This window comes from Oryza sativa, chromosome 12 (genome assembly GCF_034140825.1).
Source record: "Oryza sativa Japonica Group chromosome 12, ASM3414082v1".
NCBI classification, from domain to species: domain Eukaryota; kingdom Viridiplantae; phylum Streptophyta; class Magnoliopsida; order Poales; family Poaceae; genus Oryza; species Oryza sativa.
In genome coordinates this window covers 6,393,095-6,416,438 of record NC_089046.1, presented here as the reverse complement: position 1 = coordinate 6,416,438, position 23,344 = coordinate 6,393,095, and the positions used below count along the sequence as shown (strand labels likewise).

Sequence of the window (23,344 nt, the reverse complement as noted above, 5' to 3'; positions counted from 1 at the left end):
GCAGCCTTTGACGCCATCAAGGCCCCAGGGATGGTGCTCCGGCTGTCCCAACCGATCATCGGTGTGACGCCGGGGCACACTTGGCCGCTAGGTCATATCGACCTCCCGGTCACCTTCGGTGGTTCCGCCAACTTCCGCACGGAGCGGGTGAACTTCGATGTGGCGGACCTCAGTCTGCCCTACAACGCGGTCCTTGGGAGGCCCGCGTTGGTGAAGTTCATGGCGGCGGTCCACTACGCCTATCTCCAGATGAAGATGCCGAGCCTCGGTGGCCCCATCACCGTCCATGGCGACCTCAAAGTCGCGCTTGCTTGTATGGAGCAGCGCGCGGACCACCTCGCCGCGGCGTCCAAGCCCGCGGGTGGCGACGAGAGGCTCAGCACCTCCGTCCCAGCCGCCCCGAGGCAGCGGATGATCACGTGCGACGAGGTCCCGGTCAAGGAGGTTGCCCTGGGCGACGGCCCGTCCAAGACCACACGAATCGGTGGTCTTCTGGACGACAAATAGGAAGACGCGCTCGTCTCCTTCCTGCGGGCAAACGCCGACATCTTCGCCTGGAGACCGGCGGACATGCCCGGGGTCCCCAGGGAGGTGATTGAGCACCGTCTCGCCGTGCGGCCGGGCGCAAGGCCGGTCCGGCAGAAAGTGCGGCGGCAGGCCCCGGAACGTCAAGCCTTCATCCGCGAGGAGGTGGCGCGACTTCTAGAGGCCGGATTCATCCGTGAGGTCATCCATCCGGAGTGGCTGGCGAACCCGGTCGTCGTTCCCAAGGCGAACGGCAAGCTTCGGATGTGCATCGACTACACCGACCTTAACAAGGCATGTCCTAAGGACTCTTACCCCCTGCCACGCATAGATCAGATTGTCGACTCCACCGCGGGGTGCGACCTTTTGTGTTTTCTAGATGCATACTCTGGTTATCATCAGATTCGCATGGCTAGGGAGGATGAGGCAAAAACTGCATTCATTACCCCCATAGGAACTTATTGTTATACGACAATGCCTTTCGGGTTAAAGAATGCAGGTCCTACTTTTCAACGTACTACTCGAATTTCTTTGGGTAGCCAAATAGGACGTAATGTTGAGGCCTATGTTGATGACTTGGTTGTGAAGACGCGCAACCAAGAGACCTTACTCTCGGATCTAGCGGAAACTTTCGAAAGTCTCCGCTCCGCCCGCATAAAGCTGAACCCCGACAAGTGCGTGTTCGGCGCTACCCCTATTTAAGCTCCTCAAACGCTCCGGGCCGTTTACCTGGACGGAGGAGGCTGAGCGGGCCTTCACTCAGTTGAAGGCGTACCTCAGTTCTACCCCAGTCCTGGTCGCCCCGGAGCCAGATGAGCCGTTGCTACTCTACCTGGCGGCAACCCCGCAAGTGGTCAGCGCGGCGTTGGTCGTGGAGCGCGACGAGGACAACCCTCACTCCGCGCATCCCCACCTTGTGTCGACTCGACCCGGGAGAGAGCAGGGAGGAGAGGCCCCCGAGCCGAACGGTGGCCCAAGGCCCCCGACGGCCAGAGCTGGCCCTCCGCCTGCTTGTCCGACGGTGCCAGGCGCCCCCGACCCCCAGGATGGCCCCGGGGCCACTGCGGGAAGGCCGCGCCTGTCTTCCTCTGACCCCGAGGTTATCGGCGCAGAAGCCGAGGGCGCCCCGCGCGGCCTCTCGGACGAAGAGCGCCCTGGAGATGCGGCCCCTGGCGAAGAGGATCGGCCTCGCCGAAAGGTGCAGCGGCCCATCTACTTTGTTAGCGAGGCCCTCCGGGATGCCAAGACCCGATACCCACAGGCTCAGAAGATGTTTTACGCTATTCTGATGGCTTCGAGGAAGTTGCGCCATTATTTCCAGGCGCATCGGGTCACGGTGGTTACGTCTTACCCCCTCAGCCAAATCTTGCATAACCGAGAGGGTACTGGACGGGTGGTGAAATGGGCAATCGAACTCTCTGAGTTCGATTTGCACTTTGAACCACGCCACGCGATCAAGAGCCAGGCCCTCGCCGACTTTGTGGCAGAGTGGACCCCAGCTCCTGAGGCCGTCTCCGTCCCCGAGGCCAGCTCGGGCCCCTCGCAGCTGCCTCACACCGCCTACTGGGTGATGCAGTTCGACGGCTCCCTGTCTCTTCAGGGCGCCGGTGCGGGGGTCACGTTGACCTCACCGAGCGGAGACGTCCTCAGATACCTGGTTCTCCTCGACTTTCGGGCGACCAATAATATGGCGGAGTACGAGGGACTCCTTGCAGGACTCAGGGTGGCAGCTGGACTGGGGATCCGCCGCCTCCTGGTGTTAGGCGACTCCCAGCTAGTCGTTAACCAGGTCTGTAAGGAGTACCGGTGCTCTGACCCGCAGATGGACGCTTACGTGCGCCAGGTGCGGCGTATGGAGTGCCATTTCGACGGGATAGAGCTTCGGCACGTGCCCAGACGGGATAACGCGGTCGCCGATGAACTCTCAAGGCTCGCTTCCTCGCGAGCCCAGACCCCACCGGGCGCCTTTGAAGAAAGGGTTGCCCAGCCGTCGGCGCGACCCGACCCCCTAGGGGAGACGGACGCGCCTGAACGGCCCCCGAGGCCCGTCGGAGTCCAGGCCTCGGGACCCGAGGGGAGCGCTCCCAGCTCCCTTAGATTGTTTGCTTGGATCGCTGAGATCCATGCGTACCTCGCAGATAAGACTCTACCCGAGGACCGCGAAGGGAGTGAACGCGTCCAGCGCATCTCCAAGCGCTACGTGCTGGTGGAAGGGACCCTCTATCGGCGCGTGGCTAACGGAGTCTTCCTGAAGTGCATTCCTCGGGAACAAGGCGTCGAGCTTCTCGCCGATATCCATGAAGGCGAGTGCGGAGCCCACTCCGCCTCACGCACCTTGGTTGGCAAAGCCTTTCGCCAGGGTTTCTATTGGCCAACGGCTCTCAACGATGCGGTCGACCTGGTCTGGCGGTGCAGGGCGTGCCAGTTCCACGCCAGGCAAACCCATCAGCCGGCCCAGGCCCTGCAGACCATACCTCTTTCGTGGCCGTTTGCTGTCTGGGGGCTCGATATCCTGGGTCCCTTTAGGCGGGCCCCGGGCGGGTTCGAGTATCTGTATGTCGCTGTCGACAAGTTCACTAAGTGGCCCGAGGCTTATCCGGTCATCAAGATCGATAAGCACTCCGCGCTTAAATTCATCAGGGGCATCACTGCTCGGTTTGGGGTGCCTAACCGTATCATTACGGATAACGGCACCCAGTTCACTAGTGAGCTCTTCGGTGACTACTGCGAAGACATGGGCATCAAGCTCTGCTTCGCCTCCCCCGCCCACCCCAGAAGCAATGGCCAAGTGGAGCGCGCCAACGCGGAAATCCTCAAGGGCCTCAAAACCAAGACCTTCAACATCCTCAAGAAGCACGGCGACTCGTGGATCGAGGAGCTGCCAGCGGTGCTCTGGGCGAACCGAACCACGCCAAGCCGAGCAACCGGGGAAACGCCTTTCTTCCTCGTCTACGGCGTGGAGGCGGTCCTCCCATCTGAGCTCACCCTGAGGTCCCCTCGGGCCACCATGTATTGCGAGGCTGATCAAGATCAGCTTCAAAGAGACGACCTCGACTTCTTGGAAGAGCGAAGGCGGCGCGCGGCCCTCCGAGCGGCGCGCTACCAGCAGAGCCTGCGGCGCTACCATCAGCGTCACGTCCGGGCCCGATCACTCTGCGTCGATGACCTCGTCCTACGCCGCGTCCAAACGTGTGCTGGACTGAGCAAGCTCTCACCAATGTGGGAGGGTCCGTATCGAGTGATCGGCGTCCCCCGGCCGGGCTCCGTTCGGCTGGCCATGGGCGACGGCACAGAGCTGCCTAACCCGTGGAACATCGAACACCTTCATCGCTTCTACCCCTAGTAGGGGTCGGGTGTCAGGTCTCGGGCTCGGGCCAACCCCGCACCCCCCCCGGGCGTGCAGGGTTGGCCGGGGGCTACCACATGCATATACTTATCTTTTTTCTCTTCCGTATTTCAATAAAAGCATTTTCGATTTCCTAAGGACTGTGTATGTGCCATTGTTTCCTTTTGAAGAATCTTGGCTTGAATTAGCACGCTCGTGCTCGATCCTGCCCTCGGTGGCCCGGGCCGGCTAAAATCGCCAAAAGGGGCCCAGAACCGAGCCGTGCCCCGGGGCGTGGTGAACTCCGGAGTGTGGACTCCTCTTCGGCGCAGGCGGCCTCGTGCGCCGCCAGTGTTGCCTCCCGGGTGGCGACGGCGGCCTCGAGGTCCGCCAGCTCCCTCTCCTTCGCGTCCAGGGCGCGGGCGCGCTCCTCCAGCGCCGTGGCGCGACCCTCAAGGGCCTCTTCGCGCCGCCGGGACGCCGCCTCGTTCTCCGCCGCCCGCTGTTCCCGGGCAGCTGCGGCGTCAAGGACTCCCCGGGCGGCGTCGAGCTTCTTTTCTAGCTCCGCCGCCCGGCTCCCGTATTGGAGGCGGAGGTCATCCCGCGCCTCGTTGAACACGGCGGTGGCGATGAGGGCAGTCTCCCGCTCCTCCTCCACCTCCCTGGCGATCTCCGCAAGGTCCCTACGACGGGCCTCGAGCTCTGAGGCGTGCCGGCGGTGTGCCTTGCGGCCCGCCTCCACCATGGCCTCCACCGAGCGCCGCCCCTCTTCGACGCGCGCCCACGCCGCGTCGAGCTCCGCCCGCTCTGCCTGCAGGACCTCCATCTGGGCACTTAACCCGTCCAGCACCGTGGTGTTCGCGGCGGCCAAGGCTTGCAGGAGGGGCTCCGCGCTCAGTGGGGCAGCGGAAGGCAGAGGGGAGAGCCGCCTCGGTGTGGGTGCCACGCGGCTCGGCCCGCCGATCGACGTGCCGGACTCGGGGGCATCCCCCGAAGCTGGCTCGTCCCGAGCGTCGCCCGAGGGGTCGGGCCCGAGCGGTGCGCCCGCGGCCTCATCGTGGGTGGCCTCGGAAGTCGTCGTCGCCGCGGGCGGAGTCGGGTCGGGGGCTTGGCAGGCCGCCTGGCGTGCGTGCGCTGCCTCCGCCTCCCGGACGGACTCCTCGGCCCGGCGGAGTCTGGCCTCCTCCCGAGCGGTTTCCTCAGCCTGGCGAACCCGGACGGCCTCCTGGGCAGCTTCCTCGGCTTCCCGGAGGCGGTCCGCGGCTTCTCGCCGATCAGCTTCCCGCCTCCGGGCCTCCGCGGTCGCCGTCTCCTTGGCCTCAGACCGGCCGGACTTGGAATGGCGGGGGGGGGGGGGCGCAACAGGATCTCGCTGAGGCAGAAGAAAAACCAGAAGACAAAAAGAAACGGGTGAGTGAAAACTCGCCTTGGGAGATGGGAGAATGAATACGGCCGCGGTGGGCGCGGGGACGAACCTGCGGGGAGGTCGGCTAAACGACCACCTCGGGGGCGAGATGAGGTTCCCCCGGCATGGCTCGGTCCCCCCCATCTTGCGGAGCCGTTTCTTCTTCCGCTCCCCCTCGGGCTGCGGCGTCGGCACGGCACCCTCCGGGCGCCTGCTGCTGGCACGCACCGCCCCGCCCCCTCGGGGAGGAGATGGGGAAGGGGTACCCTCCTGCTTCCTCTTCCCCCGGGCGTCGGCAGGGCGGCTGCCCCCCGGGCCCCCGTCGTGGGGCCCAGAAGCACGACCCCCTCCTGGGGTAGATTGTTCCCCCCTGCGGCTCCCGCCCGCGCCATCGTGGCCTTGGAGGGCCCGCTCCCCCGACGCCCCGACCGCCTGCATGATGGTCAGGATGTTGGCGCGCTCTGGATCGCAGCAGAGGGGGAGGACTCCTTGGGGGATGAGGGATGCCTCCACGGAGCTGAGATTCAGCACCCGTTGGACCACCATCTTGAAGTCTTCAGGGACCCAGTCCCATTTGCGCCCCTGGTGGGTCCTCATGTAGTCCTCGGATCCGGTGTACTCCCAGGCGCCCCGGGCGCGCCGCTGGAGCGGCGCGATCCGGCGATGAAGGTAGTCGCCGAACACCATGGCCCCCGTGAGCCCCTGGGATCGCAGACCCGCCAGGCGGTCAAGAACGGCGTCGTAGCCATCTCCCAGATCTACCGTCGCCCGCCAGCTGGAGGCCTGCGCCGGGGGCTGGCTCGGAAGTCGGAGGCGCGCTTCGTCGGCGAGGGGGGTGTAGAACCAGTCGCTCTTCCAGTCGTCCCACTTCTTGCGGAGGACGCAGGGAATGTAGCGGTTCAGCACCGGTCCCCGCGGCTGGAAGTAGCAGCCACCGACTACCGACGGCGGCGACACCGGCTGTACGGTGAAGAACCACCGGAACAGCCGGAGAGATGGGCGCACCCCGATGAACATCTCGCACAGGTGCGCGAAGATGGCCAACGTCATTACCGCGTTGGGGGTGAGGTGCGCCATCTGGAGATCATAAAACTCCAGAATATCCATGAAAAAAGAAGAGAATGGCGGGACCAGCCCTGCCATTGCGAAGGAGAGGAAGAAGACGGACCGCCCCGGGTAGTGTGGCGCCGGGCGTCCCTCGCCCAGCGCGACCACCTCCCGGCCGGTGGTAGATTCCGGCATGAATCGGCGCGGCAGCCCGGCTGCCTCTCGCTCACGATGCGGGAAGGCGGCAGCACGCTACCGTCGAGCGGTGCGGAGCCCCGTGCCATGACGCCGGCGGAGGAGGAGCTTGAGAACGAGCGAGTGCGGCAAGGGTAGGGCGCAGGAAACGAAGAGTTAGAGCACAAGTGGCGAAGGCAAGGGGAAGTGTGGCGAGAGGAAGGAAACGAATCCCTTCCTCGGCGTCTTTATACCCTTGCCAACGCTATGCCCGGCTCCTCGCTTCCCGCGCCCACTATCTCGCCCCCTCGTTTCTCACGCCCGCGCCTCCACTGACCCCACTCGCCCGTTTGCGGCACGCGCGGCAGATGTGCGGCCGTGGCGGTTGAGATGGGACAGATCGAGCGCTCGTTAAATACGCTCGCCAACCGAGAAAAGCGCCATCATCATGTCTCCAGGCGAAACGAACCGGCTCGTCCCGATTCGCGCGCTGCTCAAGTAATGTAGCGGTCTCGAAGAGGCCGCTCATTATTGTCAGTCGGTTTTCCCTTGCCGATGCGCGCGATTTGCGACCGCTGGGTTTCTGCCCGCCTGTATGGACCGGCCCCACCTGTCACCGGGCCTAAGGAGTGGCGTCACGACCGAGCGTTTCCCTCGAGGGGGGCGATCGCCCTGACGTAACGCCGGGGGCTACTGTCGGTAACATGGGGCCGGGGGTATAGTGACTAGAGGCTTGGGTAACTATGGTCACCCACGTGGCCTGACCTCCTCGGGGGGGTCGGGCCCGAGGGTGACGTGGCCACCCCTCCCTCTGTCTCCCCGAGGGGTCGGGCCGCTCCCGCTTCGGCCCCGAGGGCTGGGGCGCCCCGACCCCCTGTGGTTTTGGCGCCACGTGTGTGGGTTAGGTGAGCACAGCGGCGCTCACCTAACCGCACTTATAGCGGTTTGACGAGCGCGTCACGCCGCATTTAATGCGGCGCAGTGCGTGCTTATCCGGTCCGTGACCGATCGCAGTGTGTGACCGGTCACAGGCCGGTCAGATCGCGGGTTAGGTGGCAACAGGCAGCCTGTCACACGCCTTGCCCCGTCCCGTCGGAATGATGAGAGCCTCCAGGCACTCGTCCCTAGCCGGAGCCGGCGTGCTAACTCTTGGAGTTGGTATGTCAGTCCCGGCCAGATTCATTCCAGGCTTCATCGCAACCATGGCAAGGAAGTCATTGTATGAAGAAGGGCAGACGTGCGGCGTGCTAAACTGACGCGCGGTGGACAAGAATGACCGGTCTGTGACTGGTCTGACGCCGGTCACGTCATCGGCAGACAACCGTGCTCCCACGTTGCATCTGCTTCCGGCGGAGTGGAGGTAGGTATGACCCATCCCATCGGAGGGTCATTCGGACAGCGGCCATTGCAAATCTCTACCCATTAATGAAGGAATGACAGGGTTATCCCCTGTGTCAGGCGAGTGACGGCGCTGGGCCTCACTCAAGGACAAGCTGTGATTTAGCTTCCAGGCAAAGGCGCGAGCCAAGTTTTGGTCAAGATAGGGTGGGTCCCCACCCAAAAGAAGAGTAGGTAGAAGTGGTGCATTTGGTATCCCCTTGAGATATAAAAGGAGTACCTTGCCCACCGAAGAAGGGGGGACTCTCAGACGACACTGAGAATACCGGAACTCGTAGAGGAGAGAAAGAGGAAGAGGGGTTCTAGAGCCTGAACTCTCTTGCTCTCCGGCTCTCTGTAACTCCTTCACACACAGATCCACCAAAACACAGGAGTAGGGTATTACGCTTCTCAGCGGCCCGAACCTGTCTACATCGCCCGTGTCTTGTGCATTTGTTCTCTCGCGAACATTCCACAGATTGAGGGTGAAGAACCTCACTTAGCGCCCCCGGCCGAACCGGCAAAGGGGGGCCTGCGCGGTCCCCCGGTGAGGAGCCCCACGCTCCGTCACATATATATCTATTTAGATTCATTAATATTAATTTGAATGTGGAAAATGCTAGATTGACTTACATTGTGAAACGGAGGAAGTACATTGTGAAGGTTATAATAGTTAAAGTCCATATATATATCTAGATTTATACGGACTACTTTTGTTATATATATTTTTGTTGCCCTAGGAGTGAATGTGAAGGACCTTTTTTCTATGAACTTAATAAAGTTAATAGATATATATTCTACAGTGTAATAGTGCCCTTATATAGGCCGATGGCGGTGTCAAGATGCGCGAAAAATGAGTTCTTGCATCTGCTGCATTCGACGGACAATGCCCTGTCGTCCGTATGACGCGGTCGCCAAGGACTGAGTGGATGTAACAATTCTATGTGCCCAATCGGTCTTCGTCAAAATGATAGCCAGAAAGGCAATTATACGTCTGACTGTTTCCAGTACTCCTATGCTGCAATGAGTCAAATCAGTTTACTCTCTGCTATGTGCTGTCTGCGTCAAAAAATACAGTCCTATCCAACACAAATAAGCCCTTCTTAATTTTTCTTCGAATTTTCAATTATTTCATCACATTAAAATTTTTTTATACACAAACTTTTAATCTTTTCGTCACATCGTTTTAATTTTAACTAAATTTTTAATTTTAACATGAACTAAACACACCCTATATTTAATTCGCTACCATCTTCATGGGCACTGTACATGTTTGGCTTGAAATGCAGCTGACAACTTTTAGGATCCGTGTAGTTCTTCACCGTCTCGGATAGGATCCGTGCAGCCGGCTTCCCACAAGCGCACCTGAAAATTGGCCCCTGATGCCTCGAAATCGCAAAAGATGGAGGACGAGCTACGCCGCATATCCATTAGCAAGTCTGAAAGAAACCATAGACCAATGGTGCATTAAATAATGTGGATGTTTCCAACGCATGAGAGAAGGGCATTGAAGGCATTCCACCATGTTGCACCGTTGATCCATGTGTATACGGCATGGGCTGCTCGACTTTCAAAGGTGGTATCTGCTATATCTACGCACCACACACGGCTGAGTCATGATGAAGCTTCAGCACGAATCTCAACAAGGTCAGACGGTATAGGAGTGTGGGTACACATGTGCCCGAGAGCAGAATTGCATTTTCCTACCTCACTTCTTCTCTCGTTGTCTCTCTCTGTCCTCTCTCTCTCGCAGCGGGCTCATCGGCGGTGACGGCCGGGCTGGGGAGGCGGTGGGAGAAGCAGCGGCGGCCGGGCTGGGGAAGATTTGTTTTTTTTGGATTTGTGATGTATTTAATTTGTATGTGATGTGAATATGTGATGTTTTTTTTGAATTTGTGATATAATTTTTTTGAGAATTTGTGATGTATTTGGAGATGATCCCTTTTGTTTTGTGATGATCGATTTGGGGATAGTTTGGGGATGTAGTGAAATCAATATTCAAAATTAAAAATGATGAAAAAAAACTACCAACTGGACTTGGCTCCATATTTAGTCTCGGTTGGTGTAAAATGAATTTTCAGTCCTAGTTATCTCAACCGAGACTAAAGATGTATTCGTAATCCCGGTTGCATAACCAGGACTACAGGGGGTTACGAACCGGATTAAAAACCCTTTCTCCAGCAGATCTTCTCTTGCACTACATATCCAACATTTACTAAATCCTGTCAAATTAAGCTTGCAATAGCTGATTGGTGTAGTGAAGACCGAGTCAAACTAGCCACGTAAGCGCCACGTCAGTCAAAACCGCCGAGGGACCTTTTCTGCACCGGTTTTGATAAAACCGCCGAGGGACCTTTTCTGCACCGGTTTTGATAGTTGAGAGACCTGTTGTATCTGGTTTTCTGGTTGAAGGATGAAAATTGGATTCGTTGATAAGTTAAGGACCTCAGATGAACTTATTCCTAGAGCTGTGGATGCATAGTACATCAAACTGAGCTGGGCTGAAGATCGGTAGCCTATAGTATCACCCACAGAATCAGCATATCATTCCCTATAAAAAATATGAGGATTTTTGTTAAAAATTTGCTCCAACAAATTATAATCTCATTCGAAAAATTCTCTATTCCCTGCTTCATGATTATTGTTCTCTGTTTCTAGGGATGCACTTGGGCTTCCAATCGCGGCACTTCACGTGTGAGAAGAGATCGCACGCGATCTGGCGGGAGGAAGGAGCGCAAAATAGATTTGTCCGGTGGAGATTTTAACGTGGCCCACCAAACCAATTTAACCTCATCTCTTAGAGAGAGAACAATTTTAACATTTAAAATTCTCATAATAAAAAAGTTGGGAATAAAATTTTAGGATGCTGATGCGGACACGCCGCGGCGGCGGCAGCGGCAGCGGCGACGGCGACGATTTATCGGCGGGAGATGAGAAGCCGGGGGACTTCGCGCCCTCGTCAACCGGAACCTGCCACCTTTCCCCACCTGCTAATCCGCAAATGAACTCATGTGTTCCGCCGACGATTTTTTATCTATCCAGGTAATCATCAGTTCATCATCCTATTCGTATTCCTTCTCTTCTTTGCTCTGTCTCGACATGTTTTTCCACCTTCCTCGTATGCAACTAGAAATCTCTGTAATTAATCCATTAAGTTAAAGTTTGCCAATACCAAACCTGCGATCGTACAAGTGCATGTAATGCAGCCTGCGCCGCTGACCTATTTTCGCCCGCCAACTGTTTGTCGAAATGACAAAGCCAAAGAGCTACAGTAATCCTTCGTAGGTAACCTCGTAGATGAACGCATAGTTGGTTTCTTGCCTCAGAATGTCAATACATCGATTGCATCGTGATGTGGTTTGCGTTCCAGATTGATGCATTTTGCATGTTATGAAGTGAGAATAACCTGTTTGGAAAAGCAAGGGACTAGCCAAACGTGTGAGGGGTATATTCTGCCCAATCTAATGAACATATCTGCTCCAGCTACTGTAGCAGCTTGGCTTGGATTTCCCTGTCACCTCAGCTGGCACAGCATATTTAAACAATTGTACCTATTATGAACACACCATCATAAATTTCATTGTACAATCTTCAGAACTTCACTGTAGCATTTAAGCATTTCGAACAAAAAAAAATGTAAAATTGGTCAAGTGACATCCGAAGATCCCATGTTTAGAAACATTCCACTAAAAATCTCTAGTACACTTTAGTACCATCTAAAAGTTCTAAACTCTTTGATATATCTACCATCCCAATCTCCTCACGTTGCTCGCTTTCACGTTTCGTCACCTTTGTTGTGATGCGTATCCTGTCAAGATTGGTGGACATCTCAGTGCATGTCCTAGTTATTCACCAGGTGACACCAACTAAGGATGCAGAAAACGCCCAACAATTCGCCACCCCCAGTAATTGCTTCAGTTAATGCAGCGGTTCTTTCAGTTTTATCTCCTGTCCCTGGGCATTGATCTTGTAATATTCTTCTTCATGTCTTTGTGCAAGTTCTTCTGTTGCTATGGAATCCTCTCCAGACATGCAAATCTTTTCTCCTTGTTGGCATCAGGTGCTTCATAGGGGCCCTCTACTTGACGGAAATAGTCATTATCTAATTGTGGGAAACTTTGGGTGGTACTAAAGTGTTCTTGAGAAGTTGGATGGTATATTTCTGAAGTTAGCATCTTTGGATATCACTAAACCAATTTTTCTAACAATAAACAACTAAACATGAGGCTGCACACACTCGTGCCACTATCTGTTATCAGCATAATCTTTTCAACAAACATTAGTTCCTTAGTTTTAAAACTGAAATGAATATAGAATCAACGGTTTATCAAATGTTTTTCCTGGTTTTATCTATTGTTCTCTCTTTATTTCAAACGACCATGTCATCCATACTTATGTCACCCATACTTAGTGCCTTGGAAACAGGAGAGGATGGTCACTGTGATGTTTTTAACAGGGGCAACTGCGCATTTGACCCTGTTTTAAAGTATAACTACCAATTTGGCCCTACTTTTTAAATTAAGTTTCCTTATTTGGCTCTTCTTTTCAAAAATAAAGATCAGCTCTGACCCTATTCCGTGTTAACTATTCCGTGAAGATAAGTTAACGGTGTTAAGTCAAGAAAAAGAGACGTTTATACCCTTGCTCATTTGATCTAGTTTCTAATTTTTTTATTCAACTCAAATATGTGCAACTGGCGGCGGCGGCGGCGGCGGCCCACAGGCGCACGGAGGGTTGGAGGAGACGGCGGTGGCAGCGCATAGTATGCTACTGGTTATGTTAAGATCACCCTACACTGCTTATGCCATGATTATTGCTTTAACTTTTTGGATTAAAACATGCCGATTAATGACTATATTTCCAATATTCCAAAAACCTGATAGGTCATTTTCAGTAGTTGGCTTTGCTGCTGCACTGAAACCACATGCTTTTGATGGTTCAAACTATAAGAGATGAAAAGCACGTGCACTATTGTGGTTGACAGCGATGCAGTGCTTCTATGTTTCATGGGGCAAACGAAGTGAACCACCTCTTTCTCCTGAGGAAGAGGCTGAGTTCGAGGCTTCGGATTGCCTGTTCCGTGGAGCATTGATCAGTGTACTCGCTGACAACATAGTGGACGTATACATGCACATGCCTTCTGGGAAGGACATGTGGGATGCACTTGAGGCCAAGTTCGGAGTTTCTGACGCCGACAGTGAGCTGTATGTCATGGAGCAGTTCTATGACTACAAGATGGTCGATGACCGTTCTGTAGTAGAACAAGCTCATGAGATTCAGATGCTGGCTAAGGAACTTGAGAACAACAACTGTGAGTTGCCGGACAAGTTTGTGGCGGGTGGCATTATTGCCAAACTACCACCTTCTTGGTCGGACTTTGCCACTTCTCTAAAGCACAAGAGACAAGAGTTCAGTGTTTCTGATCTCATTGGCTCTTTGGGTGTTGAGGAGAAGGTGAGGGCAAAGGACGTCCGGGGCAAAAAGGTTGAGGGAGGTTCTAGTGCCAATATGGTACAGAAGAAGAACTCTCATGCATCCCACAACAACAAGAAAGTCAAGCCTGATGTCAAACCCAAGGCTGCAACCAATTTTAAGAAGAAAGGCAAGGGAAAGGCAAAGGGAGACTGCTTTGTGTGTGGCAAGTCTGGGCATTGGGCCAAGGACTGTCCTGAGCGCAAAGACAGGAAGTCTGCCAACATGGTAATTAGCGAGGGCGGAGGAACATCGGGGTACGGTAAAATATTACCTACAGTTCTCTCTGTTTTTCATTCACCTGATTGGTGGGTGGACACTGGTGCTAATATTCATGTATGTGCTGACATTTCTCTGTTTTCTTCTTATCAGGTCGGGAGAGGTTCCTCCTTGTTGATGGGAAACGGGTCGCTTGCGGCTGTTCATGGTGTTGGTACGGTTGATCTGAAGTTTACTTCGGGAAAGACCGTGCAGCTGAAGAACGTGCAGCATGTCCCTTCAATAAAGAAGAATCTTGTATAGAGAAGGTTTTAGACTTGTGTTTGAGTCCAATAAATGTGTCGTATCTAAATATGGGACTTTTGTTGGAAAAGGTTATGACAGCGGAGACTTGTTCCGCCTTTCTTTGAATGACATGTGTAATAATCATAATGCTGTGAACCATATTAGCGAGAATGATGAGTCTAATGTATGGCATTCGCGACTCTGTCATGTGAATTTCGGTTGTATGACGCGCTTAGCTAACATGAGTTTAATTCCAAAATTCACTTTGGTCAAAGGTTCCAAGTGCCATACTTGTGTTCAATCGAAACAACCTCGTAAGCCTCACAAGGCATCTGAGGCGAGGAATTTGGCACCTCTAGAACTTGTTCATTCCGATTTGTGCGAAATGAACGGCGTGTTGACTAAAGGGGGAAAGAAATATTTCATGACACTGCTAGATGATTGCACTAGATTTTGCTATGTGTATCTATTGAAAACAAAGGATGAGGCATTGCATTACTTTAAAATGTATAAAGCTGAGGTAGAAAACCAACTTGAAAGGAAAATCAAACGGTTGAGGTCTGATAGAGGTGGGGAGTATTTTTCCAATGAGTTTGCATCCTTTTGCGAAGAGTTTGGAATTATTCATGAGATGACGCCTCCCTATTCACCCCAATCAAATGGGGTGGCCGAAAGAAAGAACCGTACTCTAACTGAGATGGTGAATGCCATGTTAGACACTGCGGGGCTTTCCAAGGAATGGTGGGGTGAGGCAGTTTTGACTGCGAGTCATGTCCTGAATAAAATTCCAATGAAGCATAAGGAAGTAACACCATTCGAGGAATGGGAAAGGAAGAAATTAAATCTCTCATACCTACGAACATGGGGCTGTTTGGCCAAGATAAATGTACCTATAGCCAAAAAGCGGAAACTTGGACCAAATACTGTTGATTGTGTGTTTCTTGGTTATGCTATCCACAGTGTGGGTTATAGATTCTTAATAGTAAACTCTGGAGTACCCGACATGAATGCTGGTACAATTCTTGAGTCCAGAGATGCTACATTCTTTGAGAATGAATTTCCTATGAAACATTCACCTAGCACTTCTAGTAAAGAAACTGTCATGCCCCATGAGCACTTTGCACCGACAGAACACAATGATCAAACGCCTGAGGAAAATCCTGATGAGGACAACATTGTAGATACTCGCAAGAGTAAGAGACAAAGGGTTGCAAAATCCTTTGGAGATGACTACATTGTATACCTCGTGGATGACACCCCAAGAACCATAGAAGAGGCATATTCATCTCCTGACGCTGACTGCTGGAAGGAAGCAGTACGCAGTGAAATGGACTCGATTATGTCTAATGGTACTTGGGAAGTCGTTGAGCGTCCATATGGGTGCAAGCCCGTAGGATGCAAATGGGTTTTCAAGAAAAAGCTTAGGCCTGATGGTACAATCGAAAAGTACAAGGCAAGGCTTGTGGCCAAGGGTTATACCCAAAAGGAAGGCGAGGACTTCTTCGACACATACTCACTAGTTGCTCGCTTGACCACGATTCGAGTACTACTTGCTCTGGCAGCCTCTCATGGTCTTCTCGTCCATCAGATGGACGTTAAGACAGTTTTCCTAAACGGAGAGCTGGAGGAGGAGATCTATATGGATCAACCAGACGGGTATGTACTAGAAGGTTAGGAGGGAATGGTGTGTAAACTATTGAAATCCTTGTATGGCCTCAAGCAAGCACCTAAGCAATGGCATGAGAAGTTTGACACCACGCTTACATCTGCAGGCTTTGTTGTGAACGAAGCTGACAAATGTGTATACTATCGCTATGGTGGGGGAGAAGGGGTGATCTTGTGCTTATATGTCGATGACATACTGATCTTTGGGACTAGCCTTAATGTGATTGAGGAGGTCAAAGACTATCTGTCCAAGAGTTTTGAAATGAAGGATTTGGGAGAGGCTGATGTTATTCTTAACATCAAACTACAAAGAGGAGATGAGGGTGGGATTACACTTATGCAATCCCACTATGTGGACAAGGTTTTGAGTCTCTTTGGCTATAGTGACTGCAAGCCAGCTCCTACTCCTTATGATCCCAGCGTGCTATTAAGGAAAAACAGAAGAATAGCAAGGGATCAACTGAGATACTCTCAAATCATTGGTTCATTGATGCACTTGGCTAGCGCAACGAGACCTGACATCTCATTTGTTGTAAGCAAGTTGAGCCGGTTTGTCTCAAATCCGGGAGATTATCATTGGCAGGCTCTGGAAAGAGTAATGCGCTATCTAAAGGGCACTATGAGCTATGGAATTCACTATACCGGGTATCCAAAAGTACTAGAAGGGTATAGTGACTCAAACTGGATATCTGATGCTAATGAGATAAAAGCCACAAGTGGATATGTGTTCACACTTGGAGGTGGCGCTATTTCCTAGAAGTCTTGCAAGCAGACCATCTTAACGAAGTCAACGATGGAAGCAGAGCTTACAGCACTAGATACTGCGACAGTTGAGGCCAAGTGGCTTCGTGAACTCCTGATGGATTTGCCGGTGGTTGAAAAACCAGTGCCAGCTATCCTAATGAACTGTGATAATCAAACAGTGATTATTAAAGTGAACAGTTCAAAGGACAACATGAAGTCATCTAGACACGTCAAGAGAAGACTGAAATATGTCAGAAAGCAGAAAAACTCTGGAGTGATAGCATTGGACTATGTCCAAACGGCTAGAAATCTGGCAGATCAGTTTACCAAGGGGCTACCACGTAATGTGATAGACAGTGCATCGAGGGAAATGGGCTTATACCCACCTAAGGTTGCATAATAGTGGAAACCTGTCCATTGTGATCGGAGATCCCGTGAATTTGGATGGTGAAACAAACTATTGTGTGACTGAGAGAAGAGACCCTTGAAAAGGGCTCATTTTCATGATGTGCTTCTCTTCTTTCCTGCATGGTAGGATGGCTTATGTCTTAATGTGATCCGAGTGGCTTTTCCAAGCAGAGATGTTGACCTGCAGAACATCTCAGAAGGAACACACCTATATGAGTTCGACTGCTAGTCACATTCTATGAGGTTTGGGCGATCTCTAGATACTCATGAAAGGCCTAGAGTTTGACTTATATGCTCCAAACAGAGGGGATGCGAACGGCAGCCCAGTACCAGTCAAGGTTCTGAGTAAAACCTGATCACACAAACTTACAATTCAAGGCATAGTCCATTGTTCAGTTGTGGTCTGATGTAGCTCATTTCCTAGGTGGAAGTTCAACTTAACAGTCTCCACCAAAACCCTGGTATCTCAAACAGGCACAACATTGAGAACATTTCTTATGAGCCTTGAAATTTGGTGGGGATTGTTAGAATAATTGGGCTAGGCCCAACTTATAATATTAAATCTCAAAGGCCCATAATAAGTGTTGAGGATAATAATACCACCTTAGGATTTAAGCGAGAAATATCTCAACCTAAATAGGGAGTTATTGGAGGCTCCCTGTTGACCAGTTGAGGTGGGGGCCGGAATGCCACACGCGCGCGCGCGCGCGCCGGGCCGGGCCGTGGGCGTGGGCGTGGCGGGCGTGCGTGCGTCACGTCACGTCACTATCCTTTTGCAGCCACTAACCCACGTTCCCACGATTCCCTCCGCAACAGCGCGTCCACGTTCTTTCTCCTCCTGATAGATAAGGAGGCCGCGAGTCCGATCCGGTTTAATCGCTTCTTTCCCGGTGTTAGTTTCTCCTTCTCCACGCCTGAGTTGCTCTCGCTTCCTCGCTTCTGATCTCTTGCGCGCACGAGAGATTGGAAGGAGCAGTGCCTCCGAAACCACACCTTCGCCTGAGTTCTGCACCGGGTAGGCGGGTGATCAGGTTTTTGTGGAGTGCCTCCCGCACGACTGCTCATCGCCATGTCTGGAGTTGCCGCCGCCGCTGCTGGCGGAGGTGGTGCGCCGCCGACAGGAGCTGGATCCGGAGCTGGTGCGCCAGGAGGTGCGTGAACGACAACAACAACAGAGGCAATTCTGCCTCACCATCCAGCGGAGGGCTATTCTCGGGGTATAATCTTCTCCTCCTGTTACTGTTGTTAGCGCTATCGCTATACTATGTGCGCTATGTTCTTGTTCCTGTTCTTCATGATGCCTCTAGCATGTTATTGCGTTACTGTTATGTTCCTGTTCCTGACATTCATGATGCGCATAGTATGCTACTGGTTATGTTAAGATCACCCTACACTGCTTATGCCATGATTATTGCTTTAATTTTTTGGATTAAAACATGCCGATTAATGACTATATTTCCAACACAAAAGAGCGTCAAATAAGCAATTATCTCTTTTTAATAAATCCATAGGTGAAAAACTATGCAAACAAGGAAACAAATTAAGTTCACTTGCACGCCTTGATCTGCAACAAGTTGAAAAACACTAGATTCCTTGTAAAAATATCTGAAAGACAAGTTGATAGGCAACAGTATTAGATAGCTCTCAAATGTAAACATATCTTTTCATGGATACAATATTGCCTGCTTTGTTGCTTAATTACATTGTCCATAGTATTATCCTTCCATGGTAACATAATCATCCTTTATTTAATTCATACATCACTATTCATACTACTCTTTCTGACTGTTGCTAGAGTGATCAAGAGTGACTGACAAAATATTCTGCCATTCTATAACATGGTTCCCTCTCAGGCTTGCTGCTTCCTGTTGTTGCTTCCCCATATCACTAAAATTGTAATTCCAAAGCAGACACCAAATCCCAACCCAGTGAAGAGAAAAAGTAGAACATCTATGGGATCCTTCTTGGAAGCATGTGGCATGATGTTTGGTTCAGATCGGTCGCTACATTGTTTAGACAATGGGGGTCCGCAGAGCCCAATATTTCCCTCAAAAGAGGCATTGGAAAATGTCGAGAAGTGTGACGATTGTGGTATTCTTCCAGCCAACATATTATAGGACAAATTCAATGTTGCAAGGAAGTTCAACGATGCTAGCTCTTGTGGAATCTCACCAGAAAGCTTATTTGAGGAGAGGTCCAACGACTCAAGGTTGTTCAAATTGTCAAACTGAGTTGGAATTGGCCCTGTAAGCATGTTATGAGACATGTTGAGTCCATGAAGCAACGCAAGTTCCCCAATGCTTGAAGGGATGCTACCATCGAATTCATTATTTGAGACATCAATGAGCACAAGTGATCTCAAGATCTTGGAAATTGTTATGTCATTGCCTTTGTATGTGAGTGCAGCAGTAAACTGGTATGTCTGGCCATGGGAATACTGATGTTCCATGACTAAAGTCTCGTTATCTGACCTGGTCATCATGGACTTGAGCATCTTAAACAACTCTTCTGGCAATGTGCCACTGAAGTTGTTTGAGGCTATGTCAGCAATCCGCAACATGGAAAATTGACAGTTGTTTCCATCTCTGGTATACAAAGGATCCATTATTTTCCCATGGAACTTGTTAGACTTGAGGACCAGGACTTGAAGTTCAGGAAGTTTACTCATCCAACATGGGAAGTGGTCACTAATTTGATTGTTGCCGATGTCAAGGATCTCCAGATTCCTACAGGCAACCAAAGATCTTGGTAGCTGTCCTTGAATCATATTGCCACTGAAGTCTAATGCACTTAATGCACAACCTTCCTTGATATTATCAGGTAACTCGCCAGTAAGATGGTTTTGTTTTAGACTTAATACCTGCAATGCACTTGCATTTTGCGTCAGACATGATGGCATTGAGCCTGTCAAGTTGTTATTAGAGAGATCAAGTAGTTGTAAACTCTTAATTGCATCACAAATCGATGAGGGAATGTTTCCAGAGAGGCTATTGTCGGAGGCTTTGAGAACGACTGTACTCTTAAGGTAACTGGAGAAATTAAGAGGCATAGATGAGAACCGGTTGGTTGAGTAATCAAGTGTGATACTTCCTTTTTGTGGTACTGGTATTGCTCCATCAAAATTGTTGAAACTGAGATCAAAGTATTCAATGTAAAGGGGAAGTAAAGGATTGGATCCAATACTCGTAAAGTTATTATGTGATAGGTTCAACAAGAAAAAGTTCATCGTCCATGTCTCCCATGTCCACTGAGGTATTGCACCTTGGATCTGGTTATATGAAAGGTCAAGACTAGTAATATTAGGGAGATGCCTCAAGATGTTAGGGAAGCTAGATATGCTGCAAGATGCTAGACGTAAGAAGCTAATACTGGGGTAGGACACTACTGAAGAACTATTTTCTCCATCAACCACAACTAGTTTATTATTTGAGAGATTGAGGACAGAAAGATTTTGCAGTTTTGAGTATGAGGCTAGCTCCACTGTGCCAATAAAGTTGTTTGAATGGAGCAGGAGGGTTTGCAAGCGAGTCAAATTTGATATCAGCGCAGATACCTCTCCTGAAAAGTGGCAATTGTACAGTGCCAATTCTCTCAATTTCGTTAAGGATCCGACAGAAGCAGGTATTGGTCCGGACAAACCACAATGGAAGAACTTGAGAACATTCAAAAAAGTCAGATTTGAAATCCATGACGGCATGGATCCTTGTAGCTCTAACCCAGACACCTCTAGTATACGTAAAGATTTCAGCTTACCAATGGAAGATGGCAGCATTCCAGAGAAACCACTAGCTCCAAGTGCCAACTCCTTCAGATATTTGAGGTTGCTGATGGAAGCTGGAATTGTGCCGGAGAAGTTGGTGTTGCTCACAGATATACTTTGTAAGTAACTGTGAGCAGAGAAATTAGGCAGTTTTCCGGAGATCCCAAGATTATTAGTGAGGCTAATACTAGTTAATTTCTGAAGCTGGAATATGATGGGAGGAAACACCCCTTCAAGCATGTTATTTGAAAGCTGAAGAACAGTAAGGTTGGAGAGAGTAGCCAGGAGCTCAGGAACTGGACCAGACAAATGATTGTAGTGCAGCTCTATCACTGAAAGTGATCGCAAGGCCGAGAGTGAGTGGCAAATGGGACCGGAGAGTGAGCAGTACGGCATGCTAATGACCCGCAGCTTTGGGGAGGACCTGGCCATGGCGTCGCACCACCGTGCGCCGTTTCTCGACATGTTCACCATGCCCAGACGAAGCTCCTCCAGGTTGGTGAGGTTTGCGAGCAAGGTCTCCAAGCTCGGTTCCGAGAGCTGTGAAATTGTGTCTGAGTAGTAATAGATGACGTTGTTCTCATCGTCCAGCTCATCTTCAAAGAATGTTGTGGACAGGTCAAGGTAGGCCAGGCTCTTGAGGCGGCCGATGCCAACGGGTACCCGGCCGGCGAAGTTGGTGCTGCAGAGGTCAAGATGGGTGAGCTCGGCGAGCTTCTCAAACCCAGTGGCTGGGAGCTTGGACGCACTGAAGTCGTTCCAAGAGATGTCAAGGTACTCGAGGGAGGTTAGGCTGAAGAGTGCATCATCAAGACCTGGGGATCGTAGCCATCGGTATCCCAAGTCGAGGGAGGTGACGGCACGGCCTTGGGCGCCGCCGCATCGGATGCCCTCCCAGCGGCAGCAGTCCGTGCCAGCGATCCATGACCGGAATGCGGCGGAGTAGTCGCCGGCTGTTGCATCGAATGAGTTCTTCAGGCGGAGCAGCGCCCAAGCCTGGCCTGGAAGGCATGGAGCTGGCTGTGCCGATGCCGACGAGCTCGTACCGTCGGCAAGCGTGCTCCTGGACTGAACCTGTATGAGGAGGATGAGTAGCATGGCTAGGAGAGGCATGGAACTAGTGTAAGCAAATGTCATAGAGGCCAACATGTCGGAGGTTAGGTTTGTTTTCAGTTATGTGAGACTGATACACAAGAAGCGAAGGGATATCTATCCGTTTATAATCTGTCTCGTCTAGTAGCATTTGGACACGCATTAGTCAAACTTTCGATAGTAAAAAAAGAATCGAATCGTGAATGGTATTGATTTGTATATTTGTGTTGAAAATATCTTATGAAATACTGTAATTCTATCAGGTCAGTATATATATTGTACATATAAATTAGTGGCTAAAACTGTACTCCCTTCGATTCCATTTTAATTGACGTTTTGAACAATGACACGGTTTACAAGGTACATCTTAATTTGATCTTATTTTTCTATAATAATATATATAATAAATAAATGCATGTTTACTTTTATTATAGTACTTTCAAAGACAAATCTATATATCTTGTTCCAGTTCCTTTAAACTAAATATTTTTAAAGTTATTGATGGTCAAACTAATAAAAGTTTGACCTCAACCTTGTCTAAAACGTCAATTAATATGGAACTAGAGGGAGTACCATGCATGTAGACAATGCCAATGTCTAAAATGACTTATTTTCCTGGGTCCCCACCAAAGATGGTTTAAGTCCTTGCATAATTTCTGAAAATGCTGGGGATCGGGTGCCCGATGCGGTGGAAAAAAAATCAGGCCACCCTCCTCCTCCACGCGCGCCTCCGCCTCGCCTCCCACGTGTCCCCACCACTCACGCCCCGTTGCAACAAATCCCCCACATATTACGGAAACACCCTATTAAGGGAATCCGTTTTATTTTTTTTCCACCAATAATGTTTCAGCTAGTACCCTCATGATATTTTACTATGTATGGACGAAATGTTGCAGTGAATTGAAATATTCATTTGCAACAAATCACCCACATATTATGGAAACCCTCTATTAAGGGAATCTGTTTCATTTTTTGTTCCACACAAAATGTTTTATCTAGTGTACTCATAATGTTTTCTTATGTAGATCAAATGTTGCAGTGAACTGAAACATTCTTTCGCTATTTGTTGAAACATTGTTTTTATATAGACTGAAACAACGCTCGATTTTTTAGAAACCGTTGTTTCATATGTTGTACCAAAATGTTTCATGAGCTGATTTTGTTGTGTTTCAGCTTTTTAAAAGACTAAAACATTTTCGATCTTTTTAGTGAAACATGTTCGATCTACTTAGGCGCCTCAATTTTCTTTTTTTTTTGTCGATCTTTTTTTTCGCTGGTTTATAGGAGCCGAGCGAGACAGCCTGGGTGGATGGCAATCAGGATGGGGGCAGTGGGAGGATGGGTATAGAATTGCTGTGCATTGCAATGGGTAAAAATGTTTTTTCTGTGATACAATAACTATTAAGAGCTGAGCAATAAATTGCATGTCTCTCTTTGGCCTGGCCCATAAGTGGAGCCACAGGCTCAGCTCACACACACGTCGTCTTCAACCTACGAAAGACCGATCCACCCTATTAAATCCAGCCAAATCCTTCTCGATATTCTAAAATTGGTTGAGGCTTTTTATCTGCTCGATCCCCTTTTGCTATTTTTTTCTCGAAATTGGAATAAATCCATAAAACTCGGAATAAAAACGATCAGGGAAGGTCACCGGTTGGCCATCATCGATGACTGAGATTTAATCTGGCAAATTAAAGTTCAATTGAAAGGAAAATCGCAAGGAAAATAATAAGAGAAGTATGGAATCGATTTTTGCAATTAATTGAAAGAGAACGTTTGGTGAGACAAATTGACGATAGTGCTAGGTTCGTAAAAAAAACTGTGATGAAAAAAAACACACGGACCA

General features: G+C 50.6%; 1 protein-coding gene across 1 annotated transcript; it reads right to left on the bottom strand.

The window, feature by feature from the left end:
• Nucleotides 1-18,233: 18,233 nt before the first annotated feature.
• LOC107275848 (receptor like protein 22) lies at nt 18,234-21,782 on the bottom strand. The gene has a single exon (XM_066306165.1). The coding sequence runs from the start codon at nt 21,553-21,555 to the stop codon at nt 18,496-18,498; it is 3,060 nt and encodes a 1,019-aa protein (XP_066162262.1). The 5' UTR covers nt 21,556-21,782; the 3' UTR covers nt 18,234-18,495.
• Between the last annotated feature and the right edge of the window lie 1,562 nt (nt 21,783-23,344).